Source organism: Nanorana parkeri, unplaced genomic scaffold (genome assembly GCF_000935625.1).
Source record: "Nanorana parkeri isolate BGI_ZX_2015 unplaced genomic scaffold, ASM93562v1 scaffold1388, whole genome shotgun sequence".
Classification (NCBI taxonomy): Eukaryota; Metazoa; Chordata; class Amphibia; order Anura; family Dicroglossidae; genus Nanorana; species Nanorana parkeri.
Window position 1 is genome coordinate 292,864 of NW_017307656.1, and position 14,490 is coordinate 307,353.

General features: G+C 50.4%; 1 protein-coding gene across 1 annotated transcript in view; it reads right to left on the reverse strand.

Moving 5' to 3' along the window:
* LOC108798041 (rho GTPase-activating protein 32-like) overlaps nt 1-14,490 on the reverse strand; it is a 60,862-nt gene that overhangs the window by 2,436 nt on the left and 43,936 nt on the right. The window contains exon 5 of the mRNA XM_018569744.1: nt 5,898-5,984. Within this exon, the coding sequence (XP_018425246.1) occupies nt 5,898-5,984 (87 nt within the window). The remainder of the gene's footprint in view (nt 1-5,897; nt 5,985-14,490) is intronic.

Consider the following 14,490-nt stretch of genomic DNA (forward strand, 5'->3'; position numbering starts at 1 on the left):
CGCCGGGCCCCGCCTCCTCGATCACCGGGCCCCGCCTCCTCGATCACTGCCGATGACGGGCCCAGCCACCTCCTGCGAAGCTGCTGGTTGTCACCAACTCAGCAGCGGCTGTGAGAAGGAACGTAGCGTTCCTCCTCACAGCCGCCAGTGACAGCCGGCAGCCTGGCTGTCCGAGCAAGATGCCATAGCGAGCAAGGCGGCCCGCACGGCATCAGGGAGATGTCCTGGCCGGGCCCCGCCGTGCCTCGGGCCCCATAGCGGCCGCCTGGGTCGCTATGGTGATTGTTACGCCACTGGGTCACCATCTTTTTCTAGTTTGACTATTTTGCATGTGGGGACGCACTGGGGGACCCAATGTGCATTTTTGATTGCTGGGCCTCCAGTGCGTCCCTGCACATTTTGAGGAGGAGTGGGCGGCCTCCTGCATTCAATTTTTCGCCTGCATATAATATCCTCCCACATGGAGACTCATACTAATAGAGTGAGGACCGCACTTCGCAGAGGTGCCTTGACGGGGGCGGTGCGGCTTCTACATATTATTGGCTGAAGGTACCTCTGCTTGTAGCGCACACTGTTAGACGGGTTATATGTTTTGTTGTAGGCCGGCTGGCGGGTGTGCTGGGAAACCTTTTTTTGTGTTTTGTCACATTCTAGAACATCCGAATAGAAAAATCAAAAGCGCCAAGTAGAATCATCAACCGAAAAATGCATGTAAAGGATTACTAGGGGCGCTGCCCCACTTCAGCCAAGGGAACTGTAGCACTAATCGGATTTCCTGGATTGGCCCAACATACCCCTTACCTTTCCCCCTGGTGTGTGGTGGCCCCATGTGTCACCTCCCTATTGGGTAGCAGCTGGTCATGTATCTGTGCTTCTAGGTCACGGATATGCAACCTCGGCATTCCAGCTGTTGTGGCTATAAAGTCCCATGAGGCACAGGCATGACTCACAGTGACAGAGCCATGATGGCAGGTTGCCCACCCCTGTTATAAGCCACGGGCCGTGTCTAGCAGCTACAGACACCGCCAGTAATTTAATTGTAGTGAACACTGGCGGGAAGAGATTCACAAACACTAACTGATGGGAGGCTCTGCATGGAAATACAGGAATATCTGCTGGCAGATTGAGGTACGGTGCTAGCAGGGCCGGTGCTGCCACTAGGCAAACTAGGCAGCCGCCTAGGGCGCACTGCCTTCACCACTCACCCCCCTCATGGTGCCCCCCCATCTTTCAAATTGCAAAAGCCAATAGCAGGCTGGCTATTGCATCCTCCCGCTAAGCAGAAAAGCGGAACTCTGCTCAGTGGGCGGGGTTTCAATAGCCAGTCTGCTATGGAATATTTCAAATTAAAATAGCCAATAGCAGTCTGGCTATTGCTCCCGCCTGCTTACGTCCACCCGTCGCCTGTGGAAGCTAGCTGGCAGGAGAATGGGGCTGTGCCAGGGAGGATTGGGGGTTGCGCCACGGGAGGGGGGCTGGGGGGTGCAAGTAGCTGGTTTGCCCAGGGCACAAAATAATCTAGCACCGGCCATGGGTGCTAGACCGATAGAGCGCTCTTGGTTACCTCCCCAACCTACCATCATGGCCCCCAAACATGGCTAAGTGTGAAATTGGGTATGGCTCGGCACTTCACCCTATGAGATGGTGCTCTACACTACAACATAGTACATAGTACACAGAGTACGGGACCTAACCATTGTCCTCCTTACATGGAGACCCCGAAAGTCAGAAGGAGAGGGGATACAACCCATCGTCCATAACCAGAATATCCCCGAAGGGAGGCACTGTGTGGACAATGACAGGCACTGAGGAACCAGCGAGGGGACGGCAGGAAGACTGACATTTGATTAAAGTGTTTGTTACAGAGGCTGGAGGGGGGGATCTGGTAGGGTGACCCAGGCATTACCTATTCCAGACACATTAATAAATGAGGTCCGTTGCTGGAGAAGTGGATGGGCTCTGACAGGCTGCCAGAGGAAACATTAGCAGATTCTGGGTAACCTGCACTCGGGTCAGAGGGCTGGGGGGGGTTCTGCGTAGACAATGCAGCCATAAAATAGATTGAGATTGATTTTCCTTGTAGTGTAGTGTTAGCTAAAAGCCTGCAAGGTGAAGCAACCCCAGAGCGGCCAATCTATCACATCTACTATGGGAGGACTGTACAGGAGAGCCAACCCCCCTCCCCCGCTGATTCCATCAAACAGGACCAATGGGACCATCTAAAGAGCATTCCACAGCCAATGGCATGACCCCGGAGAGGACGTGACCCTGGGAACCAACAGACACAATGGGGCTGAATCCCTAAAGATGGGAGCTATGTTGAGGAATGGTGTGAAAAGCATCTGCATATCCTTTGGTATCCAACGTGAACAGAAATGTGCTGAATATTGATCATTTGTGAGTGAAAAATTCTCAACTCCTTTTGTATATCAGCCTCAATGTCTCTGGGCACAGATTTCCCCCAAACACAGACCCCACCGATGAGCTCAGCGATCACTAGGGAATGGGGATGTCCATATATCCGGGCTATTCCAACACTTGCTGCACTTTGTGCCAAGAAATTCCCCGTTTCTTAGCAGAGCAGCGTTGATACATATGGTTCGGAGCGGGGAGGGGAGAATCCAGCCCCTCCCCTGTCACGGCTCTCTGCCGGCACAGGATCGAGAAGTGAGCGAGCGCCGGTATGTGTTCCCTCACTTCCCGATCTACTGAGCCGACCTGTGACAGTCTCATTGTCACAGGTCGGCTAGAACTATGAGGTGAGTGAAAATCGCCCCCCTCATAGTTCTCCTTAAGGCCCCATTCACACTGAGCGACATGAAAATTGCGCGATTTTGAGCGATATTGCGCGACTTTTTCCTATTGGGCTGTATGCAATCAGGAGCAAACCCTGACCTCGTAGTTCTCCTTTAAACCTCAATGTTCAGTAATGCATCAATGCCGTGTGGGGTTGCCACCTTTTCTTCAAGCGAAACCCGAACACTCTAGCAACGCACGGACATTTTTTTGGGAGAATGAGTCATAGCTTATTCATATGTAAATATCACAGATGAGACTATTTTCAGTGCGAGGCCAGTAGCCCCTATCTTAATTTTGGTTGCCCCCTGTCTGCCTGACATTTTCTGTCCGGGTTTCTGTTGCCATGAAACCCGAACACAGCATTCAAAACCCGAACTGTCCGGGTGAATCCTGGACAGGTGGCAGCCCTAATGCCGTGCGTGTTCTCTCAGCTTGCAGAGCTCGGATTCATTGAATGTAAATATTGCAGAATGTACAGCCTCCTGCTACATCACTAAGCTCCATTTCATGCTGAATGAACCAAATTATTAATGTATTCCTAAATAGAAAACTATTTTTAGATTTTTACTCCAAAAGCATTTTATTAAAATAAATTTGATTTTTAAAAAATAAATCATCGATTTGTATCCACGCCGGCTGCTGGGCTTATACCTCCGAGCTTCATTTGGTGCACAAGAAACATGATGTTCACCCTAAAATAATGCTCTGAATATTCACGTAGGACAATTGGAACATGACAATCCCGGCTCAGAACACAATCTGGGCCCGCGCTTGGAGTCTGCACCTGTTTTCTGCATCATTATTTAGCTCAAGCAGTCATTTCATGAAAGAAAAAAACAGATCAAGTGGTGCGAATCGCGGCCAACAGCACAGCACAGCTGCAGGAACTGCCGTCCCTCCGGGATTAGATCCGTCGCCTTACACTGCGCGCGTTCCATCAGAAATGGGCCTCCGCGCTACAGGCCAGAAAACGGCTTTGCCTATCCTATAAATCTGACAAATCTCATCTGTTTGGGCAAATCACCTAAATGTATTATATATACGGACGTCCAATCTGTGCAGAGTCCTGGAATTCATCATCATTCAATGCCGGGATTGGTGGACGCCATTATTCTCCACAAATCTGCATAAACGATTCACAAACCCAATCTGCAAACAGATTCACTAATCTCTGCCTCCGGAGGTCACAGGATCACAAGCTTCCAGCGTGGCCTATTGTCATGTTAAGTCTATGAGGAGACAGAGCTCGTCTGCAAATTTTATTTGAGAAACGGCTTACACTACTGCAGCTGTATGGAAACTACAAATCTCAAGAGTGCCCACCATGCTTTGTATAAAAAGCCATTTCAGGACTTTGCTGTAAATCAGATTAATAAACACACCTTTAAGAAGACCATTGGAGGGCACAGACTATTGGGCTGTATAGGGATTTTGATGTTCCCCCCATAGGTTAGGTAAGGATATTCCTTGTACAAGACTTTCATAACTCTGATGATGAATGTAATGGAGTGTTTGGTCCCCGTCCTGTGTACATGTCTCTCCCACCACGGCCTGCTGACCTCTTTGGCCCGGAACACAGAAGATGGCCAATGTCTCATTCATTTTTATAGATATTAGTTTATCGTCTCTCTGTAATCATTCGTCGGTGACTTACAATGGCTTTACAGCGTGCGATCCTTCTGTGACCTGAAGAAGTCAGCTCAGGAAGAATGGATTGGGTATGAGGCGGGCACAAACAATAATAAATAGTTCCCCGGTGTGTAATTCTTCATTCACATTGTTGCATTACCAGCGAATCATATCCCAACCGTACAAATCCTTTCTCCTCGCCCATTCAGGTCACTTAGCAGCCCCCCTCCCTAGGAACAAGTACTCACCTGCTTTGGCTCCCCCCCATCTTGAAGTGAAATACCCAGTATTCCATGTATGGATGAACATGTGACACCCCCCCCTCATGTGACAGAACTAGTTGCCTGGTAATTGGCCCAAGGCTTTCACATGGGGCCAGGAAATGAGTCCATACCCTTCGGTAACTAGTTGGTTTGGTGCCTACAAGGGGCTTTCTTTCCCCGGACCCAGGGGTCAAATGCAGTGGCATGGGAGTGAAGAAATATGAGTATAAGCTCCCAGGGAGGGGAGAGATGAAGTGACCCTGCTACTTTAAAGTTACCACAAAGTGCTTAGCGGTCAGGCAATGATGAATTCGGGCAGGTACCGGCATGCTTATGTACCTTGTGGAGTACCGTGGCAGCCCCTAGCCAGGGGTGAGATGTGGAGAAGGGCATGCCTGAGATCTGTAGCCAAACTGTGAATTTCTGGAAGAGTCATCGGGCTCCCATGCCGGTACCTCTAGGTGCCGCCTCTAACATATGTTGGAAGAGTCATTGGGCTCCGTGGCCCTCTACATGGTATGTAAGCACCCATGCCTGTACCTCCAGGTGCCACCTTTAAAGGAGAACTATGAGGTCAGGGCTTTCCCCCATAGTTCTCCTCCGGGTAACGGGAGGACACAAACTAGCGTCCTCCCGTCACCCTAAGCTCAGTATGTAGGGAGCTACAGCTCGCGGTATACTGAGACGCCGCAGCCGGGACGGATCCCGACAATTATGTCTGGATCCGCCCAGCTGCGTGACTGACAGCTGGCTCCGCCTATCTAGAGGCAGAGCCAGCTGTACCCGCCCCCTCCCCCGTCCGTTCCGCCAGTCAGCGCTGGAGGATCGGAGCTGGGAGAGGGGAATCCAGCCCCTCCCCCTGTCACGGCAGAGAGCTGTGACAGGATCGAGAAGTGAGCGAATGCAGGTATGTGTTCCCTCACCTCCCGATCTACTGAGCCGACCTGTGACAGTCTCATTGTCGCAGGTCGGCTAGAACTATGAGGTGAGTGAAAAGCCCCCCCTCCCCCCCTCATAGTTCTCCTCTAACGTTTGTGCTTTGTTTACCCCTCCAGAAAATATTCAGAAGTTATTCGAAGGTGACACAATACAAATAATAATTATCCGGAACAATCATGGCACGTGTCTTTGTTGTTGATGCTCCGGGGTGCAGCCGGTAAGAGCCGTCACACCGGGAAGGCAAGAGCTATTTCCAGTAATATTTACCTGACACGCCACTTGTACCAGGAAGACCAGCTCCTTGGACTCGCAGCCGTTTCTACTCACTTCATTCTGCTCGTCGGTTAGTGTGAGCTGTGGGGAAAACAATAGTGTGAGAAGCGGGCAGAATACAACACCAAGCCACTGATCGGACCAGGACATGGAAATACTCAGTACATAGTTATAAACATGGAGGACCAGGTGACACAATGCTGCCTGTTCATTAGCAGTGCAGCTCTATGATGGGAGATTTACATACAGTATACAGAACAGTGTGTATAGAGTGGGGTGCGTGACTTCATAAATGAATGCGACGAGTGAAGCCGCACACCCCCCGGGGGGATTTTGTCTTATATTTCATCAGCTGTTTATTCAGCATTACTGCATAGATGAAGGCATCAGAAGAAGTGGAAGTGACATCCCCGTGGCTCTGTCGTAAGATGCCAGAGAGCGGAAAGAACGGTCTCATCACATACTGTGCGCTCAATTAAACTCTCCACCAGACTCCGACACTACATGACAAACGGGTCAAGTGACACCATGCAAAGTTGCTGCTGCGCGGCCACACATAGAGCCAGGTAAACAGGCGACGATGAGCTACCACTGGAGGCGCTGCGATGCCTGGGGGCTCATAGTGATGGGGGGAGGGTAAACGCACAGTTTAAGGCCTCATTCACACACAGCGAAAGCAAAATTGTATATTGTGTATATATGCGTCTATGCGCGGCTATGCAATCCCAGAATGCATCACTCGTAATGGAATTTTTAATGTGCTGTACGCATGTATATGCGCGTAAACACACGTATGTGCGCGCAAATACGCTGCCCCGGCGCATCTCTGTTCCATTCTGCTTTTGCGCATTTTTACGCTACGCAAATATACGGCTCCATACGCGGCTATGTGTATGGAGCCGTTTATTTGCATATGGTACAGTACACGCGTATATACGCGGCAGTGTGAATGAGGCCTAAGGATCTCCCTCATCATCTGTTACAGCATTAAAGCAAAAAAAAGTTACAAAGCAGAGCCTGCAAAAGAAGAAGGTTTATATTCGGCCGTCCTACCACCCATTCCTCCAATCTCAGACACTTCTACTCCCCCCATGTGTGCTATGGTTCCATCTGCGGACCCCTACAACACTCCTGGGTCCTGTAGAGACATATGGGCTGGCAGGAGGAATTATAGCATGCCGCGGGGGACCAGGCACTTGACACAGATCATGGAAGAGTCCCAGATGTGAACAGGCCATTGCTCTGCAAGAGAGTGAAGATCCTGTGACGGACGGGTGAGTTCTCGTGCAGGTCCCGCTGGAAGTCCATCCTGGAAAGCAGCATTGGGTAAGGATCAAATCCCTTTGGAGCAATGATTGATTGAATGAGACTTCTCGGGGGAACAGAATGATCAAGCAGGTCAGGAACCCGGAACTGGTCAGTATTGTTTTTGCAACACCGGGACTGTCTACACATGACCACCTCACCCCTCCGCTGCCCTAAACCTGAGAACTCCAACTATAAACTAGTATACATCATGGGATTGTTGATGCACAGCTCACCAATGTCTGTGGCCCGCATTACACAGTTACAGGTGATGGGGGAGGTTGCCAGTCATTTATTAAGCGCCTATTTACTGTATCTGTCCTTGATCCCAACACTGGAGGGGGAGAGCTGGTCATTTTGATTGAACGTTGCCTATGATGACCACACGTCTCCGTCATTCTCTGACCCTTACTATTAAAAGGCAGAGAGTGTCATCAACTTACCTCCAGACAAGGAGGCCGCCATGTCCAATAATCATCCACCAAATCATCAAAGAAAGTACAAGGCAAGCTGGTGAACATGACCGTGAGAGGATTGTCGATGCCCTGCAAGCTCAATCCCCATCTGACTGCTCAGAGCCACCATAGAGATCCCACTGAACCTTCTGACTTTGACCTACGTATAGAGAACACTGTACATTCCGGGAGGAACGTGGTGCACCCAGCAAGGTTATCTCCGCAGGATCCACAATTTCAATACAAAGTGATTTTAGGAACAGATCAGTTCCATTCAATTAGGTTTTTTCAGCACTGCAATTTCTCCGCACACATCAGATTCTCCCCTCAGCGGTGTTATCTGCACTAAGGTCGGCAAAATATCTCCAGTGATGCGATTATGGCTCACTATGAGGTCCAGGCATTGCCGAAATTTAACCCCCAGACCTCCATCTTCCCCCTCTAGATCAGCGGTTCTCAACCTCAAGACCCACATTTGTCCTCAGTCACTAAGTTGCACCGCTCTGGAACGCACGTCTTTCTTTTCTTGATCCCCCCGGTCTCCCTTCCTTACGAGAACTGGAGCGGATCCTCAGCCCGGGGTCCGGTGTCGGCTGCTGTGACGGAGCTCCATTCATATGCATTGCTGGTACAGCTCCCTTGCGTGCCCTGTAGAGGTGCCGCGAACCAGAATGTGACGTCACTCCGGTCCAGGCACCTCTACAGGACACGTGAGGGAGCTGTAAGCAACGCATGTATGGATGGAGCTCCCTTGTGGCCATAGCCCCAGCCCACCTCAAGCTGACACTCGGCGCCGGGCAGCATATTTTGAATGGCTGCTTGGCGAGAGAACTTGCAGTGCTGCGCTAGGGGGAGGCTGAGGAGCCCCTCACCTAGAAAAGGGGAAGGCATGCAGTGACCCACCAGTTGTGAACCAAGGCTCTAGACCTTGTCCCGGCATCATTTTCTCTACTAATGCGTTACTGTAACAAGAAACAGCTTCTATTCCCCCTGTAACATCATCACCAAGATTGTAAAATTCTTACAGGGGCAGCTGCTGGCAGATCAATCCCTACTGACAAAGGCACTCCCCCAGAACTACATCTTCCAAGAGCCTTCTCCTCACACAGTGTGTGGACAAACTCTTGGGAGTCAAAGAGGCAGCATCGTTTGGATGAAAAAGAGATCAATGTATGCATGCGGAGGGGGGCAGAGAGGGACGGGGGTAGGATGAGTTCTGTGGTCCAGAAGATGGGACGGGGGTAGGATGAGTTCTGTGGTCCAGAAGATGGGACGGATGATGGTGGTTGGGATTTCAGTGCAGCAGAGGCACTGTGTTGTCAGCCCAAACAGGAAGTGAGGAGCTCCCTGGATTTTGGACAGATTACCATTTTTCTGTAATGTTTTAACAAGCTAAAACATGAGGAAATGTTCATGTATTGCCGGGATGTCCTGAATTATATCTTGTCCTGACTGAGGTCCTGATGGTAAAAGGAATGTATTTAGCATTGATTTGTATATGAAAAGTGAGTTTGTTTTAGGGGGGTAAATATAAGTTTATATATCACACGCAGTGCCGGAGGCAAATATCCAAAGGTGGGAAATTTAGGTGACAAAACATTTAACATCAAAAACAATCTCCCAAGTGTGAGAAGCGGAAGAATTGTCCCATTCCGGGCAGGTTGTAGGACCGTCGGTGGGTAAGCGGTGAAAGCTTTGCCGATTCCACACCCTTCACCTATTATAGGGAGGCCATGCGGTAATTCCAGAACTCTGCACACGCATCTTTTCCTCATCAGCTGATTAGGAAGGAAACAGTCCGGGAGTGTTATTAGCCCCAATAATATATGGGGTCAGGTAGGGCTGCAGTATATTAATGCCAACCATCAACACAGCAAGGACAAGCCTCCGGCCTCCATTACTGCGGGTGCGAGGAGTCCTGAAGGACGGCCTTGATCCTAATGAGTTAGCCACATCTTACGTAACGCGTCTCCTCCGACTGGCGGGCAAATCCTCGGAATAACGATTGGAAAACAAGAAGAAGCGCCGCTATGAATTCTAAATAAAACCCGGAGGAGGAGGAGGAGGAGGAGGAGGACACAACGTCCACGGAATATCTCATAATACTGATCAGGGCAAAGAGGGTTCCATCATATACTGATCATAGGGAACTCATCTGTGTACAGTCCTGAAACTTCACACCGGATCCAATTATAGAAAGAAAGAGATCTAATCAGAAATTGATTGCTGCTACAGAGACAAGGGGGGCAATCACATTTTGGCCCGGTACTCTCAGGGGAACCAATCACATTTTGGCTCGGTACACACAGGAGGACCAATCACATTTGGGCCCGGTACACTCAGGAGGACCAATCACATTTTGGCCCGGTACACTCAGGAGGACCAATCACATTTTGGCCCGGTACACTCAGGAGGACCAATCACATTTGGGCCCGGTACACTCAGGAGGACCAATCACATTTGGGCCCGGTACACTCAGGAGGACCAATCACATTTTGGCCCGGTACACTCAGGGGAACCAATCACATTTTGGCCTGGTACACTCAGGAGGACCAATCACATGTTGTCCCTGTACACACAGGAGGAACAATCACATGTTGTCCCTGTACACACAGGAGGACAGGAGGACCAATCACATGTTGGCCCGGTACACACAGGAGGACCAATCACATGTTGTCCCTGTACACACAGGAGGACCAATCACATGTTGTCCCTGTACACACAGGAGGACCAATCACATGTTGTCCCTGTACACACAGGAGGACCAATCGAATTTTGGCCCGGTACTCTCAGGGGAACCAATCACATTTTGACCCGGTACACTCAGATGGTACAACAGGGCACTTGGTAAAATCAGAAGCCCCCCTTAGCGTGCTGTAACGCCCTGTAGTCACGCATGTGGTGGTCATGATTACTAATCTATCCTGAAAAAAAAGTGACAGTTGGAATCTAATTTGTTCCTGTGACCTTCCCGGACAACTCCCCCAGTTTTATGACGGACCCGCCATGAATGTCGGCACCCAAAATGCCGCCACTCTCATTGCCCCGCTCCCTGGAGGGGCCACAATTCCAGCTGGTGGGTGTACAGACATTGTAGCGCACTGGGAGATGGGACGCATGCAGGCTATGATCCCTCCGAAAGGCAAGATGGACAATCACTATAAATCTGTTTTATTTTGTTTCCTTCAGGATGGAAACAGATGTAATTAGACTTCTACAATGGTCCAGTCACAGCTGTAATCCAGATGCTGATAGTTCACTAGTGGGGTCCTCATCTCCGGGGGAGGGGCTCTGTCCTGCAAGTTTATAAATATCTTAAGGGAAAGTCATGCTCACAGATGGTCATCCTGACACTGGTTGGACCAAGTGACATCTTCAGAAGAAACCTGGACGTGATGTAAACTGATGAGGGTTATAGTTCCAGATAGTAAGAAGGTTTCTCCATCTTGTCTTAATACGCCTCCATATCCTGCATGTGAAGTTTAAACATTGAGCTGGCCAGATAATGACCTTCTATCCTTCATAATACAATGTTGGTGAACTCTGAACTACGGAAACTGGGATCCCCACCATCCTGCAGTGACAGACCTCACACGGTGACAACCAATGTGTGGCTTACATGAACTGGATGCTGCATGTTCACACAGCTGCTGAGAATGACATACAACAGCCGCAGAGGATCCGTCGTCCCATCCTAGAAGAACAGGGAGGGCCCAATGTGCAGTTCTGCGGCCAACACAAACTTCCAGATCAGAGCCACTGGGAACCCGAGAGCAATATGGCCGAACACGTACAATAATGGATCCCTGTGTGTCAACATGCAGTGACATCAGCAACACCTTCTCATAGTACGAGGGTCAGAATGATCATCTTCCAGTCTGAGCCTGGACCCATCTCCAGGTTGGTACAACGGTCCAGTTGCATGGCCACCCTACACTTCATAGCGGTTACAGTGGTTTGGTGGCTGTATGTGCAGATGAAGTTTCATCACAATCAAGCTACCCGTAGACTCTGCACTGATGTATACACATGGGGCAGGTTAGGATGTGTCCTGTTATACCCGGAGATGGGGTCCTGTCATACCCGGAGATGAATACCCGGATATGGGGTCCTGTCATACCCGGAGATGGGGTCCTGTCATACCCGGAGATGGGGTCCTGTCATACCCGGAGATGGGGTCCTGTTATACCCGGAGATGGGGTCCTGTTATACCCGGAGATGGGGTCCTGTTATACCCGGAGATGGGGTCCTGTTATACCCGGAGATGGGGTCCTGTTATACCCGGAGATGGGGTCCTGTTATACCCGGAGATGGGGTCCTGTTATACCCGGAGATGGGGTCCTGTTATACCCGGAGATGGGGTCCTGTTATACCCGGAGATGGGGTCCTGTTATACCCGGAGATGGGGTCCTGTTATACCCGGAGATGGGGTCCTGTTATACCCGGAGATGGGGTCCTGTTATACCCGGAGATGGGGTCCTGTTATACCCGGAGATGGGGTCCTGTTATACCCGGAGATGGGGTCCTGTTATACCCGGAGATGGGGTCCTGTTATACCCGGAGATGGGGTCCTGTTATACCCGGAGATGGGGTCCTGTTATACCCGGAGATGGGGTCCTGTTATACCCGGAGATGGGGTCCTGTTATACCCGGAGATGGGGTCCTGTTATACCCGGAGATGGGGTCCTGTTATACCCGGAGATGGGGTCCTGTTATACCCGGAGATGGGGTCCTGTTATACCCGGAGATGGGGTCCTGTTATACCCGGAGATGGGGTCCTGTTATACCCGGAGATGGGGTCCTGTTATACCCGGAGATGGGGTCCTGTTATACCCGGAGATGGGGTCCTGTTATACCCGGAGATGGGGTCCTGTTATACCCGGAGATGGGGTCCTGTTATACCCGGAGATGGGGTCCTGTTATACCCGGAGATGGGGTCCTGTTATACCCGGAGATGGGGTCCTGTTATACCCGGAGATGGGGTCCTGTTATACCCGGAGATGGGGTCCTGTTATACCCGGTGATGGGGTCCTGTTATACCCGGAGATGGGGACCTGTTATACCCGGAGATGGGGTCCTGTTATACCCGGAGATGGGGACCTGGGTAGGCAGATGGCTTGTGAGAAAGGCGAAGCGTGGGAGCCAAGCTATTTCCAGATCAGATATTCCCATCACCCCCCTCACACCGTCTTCACATCTCCGTCATATTGTTGGTGTTGCTGCAATTCTCGTGTTTCGGAGTCACGAAGCTACTAACGCATCTCCATTATCTATCAGCATCGGTCAGAGGACACGAACTCTCCGAATATGTCCTTATTCTCAGACTGATGGCCCAGCACAAGCTCATCAAACCTGAACGTCACCTCAGATGCTGACCATGAATCCTAGAAAACCCCAAAGGGAATGCCGTGCATATGTCTGCTCACACGTCAATAAATAGACATATATGACTTGCCATTGGAGTGCCGGTGTCCACTTACATCCCATGCCAGGCACACTTCACACTCATTGCAATGTACAGATTTCCCAGCATGCCATAGTAAGAGGTCCTATGCAGACCAAGAGCTATGGCCTCCTAGCTATCAGAACTGTGTCTAGCTGCCATGTTTACTGCAACTAAAACCTGACTGGTTGCCACGGGCGACGGCATCTCTTCTCCCCTCCTCCATCCAGTCAGAGCTAGTCATGGTTTCCATCGAGTGACTTAAGTGGATTACAGCAGATAAGGGATGTCCTTAAAGTTGCAGAGCTGCCTGTGGAAATCCCAAAGAGTGCCGAGTTTAACCCATCGTCTACCGAAAGGAGGAGACCGAGGATCTGGAGGTGACCACAAGGGAAATGTTCCACCAATGTCCCCTCCCCCTCCGGCCGCACAGAGTCAGGTTTTGTAATGCACACTGTGACAGCCATTTGTCAACGGCAACCTATATACATGGAAAATTCCCAGCACGTGTCCAATCTTTGCCGCTCATCCCCAAACCGATTTGTACACCTCGGCAGGAGGACAGACCTGTCACAAATCCGGTGTGAAGTGTAAAGGAATTCCAGCCAGCCTGCGGGGATTGACATCCCATTCCTTCTATTGATTTGTTTCTTCCCTCTGGTATTAGCAAGACAAAGCTGATTAGGTCGGAGCATTAAACCAATAAAAGCTTCCTCTGCCTTGGCCTTGTAAGCAGGTACTGGGCACAGCTGCCAATCCCCTCTACAGAAGTTTCCATTTGCTGCCTCTTTTACCATCACTGCATGCCATGGCAGACCGCCCCACAACCATAACATCCAAACATTGGCCGGTCACCTCTTTATATGTATTCCTATGAAGGCTTCCCGAACATATCTGCAGACCCCCAGAGCATAGAAGTCCAACTTTGTCGTTCGATCTAGAATGAATATATCGGAGCAGTGAGATGTGCCGATGACCTGGAAATCACATAACAGACACCGAGAGAATTCAACACGCCGGATTGTCGGCGCTCAGCTCTGATCGGGGTGTAATACTGGAATGTGTCAGCATCGGATTGGGAAAAGATGGAGACAGCAAGGAAAGGGTTACCAGTCAGCTACACCAAGATGTGACTGGATCCCAAGACCCATATGGCGGTATTTCCCTCAAACTTTCAGGCCGCCGCACAGGAAATGATGACTAAATGATTTAACCCTTCGGAGGTTTCCAAAGCCCGTTCCCTGACATTCCTCACAATTCTCCAGGGCAGCAAAAAAATATAATCAAATCCATGTGTGATCACCGGTGCCCGAGGAACGGCAATCTGGCAGGATCCGGGCATAATGGGACATATCAGATACAGACTCAGATAAGGAAAAGCAAT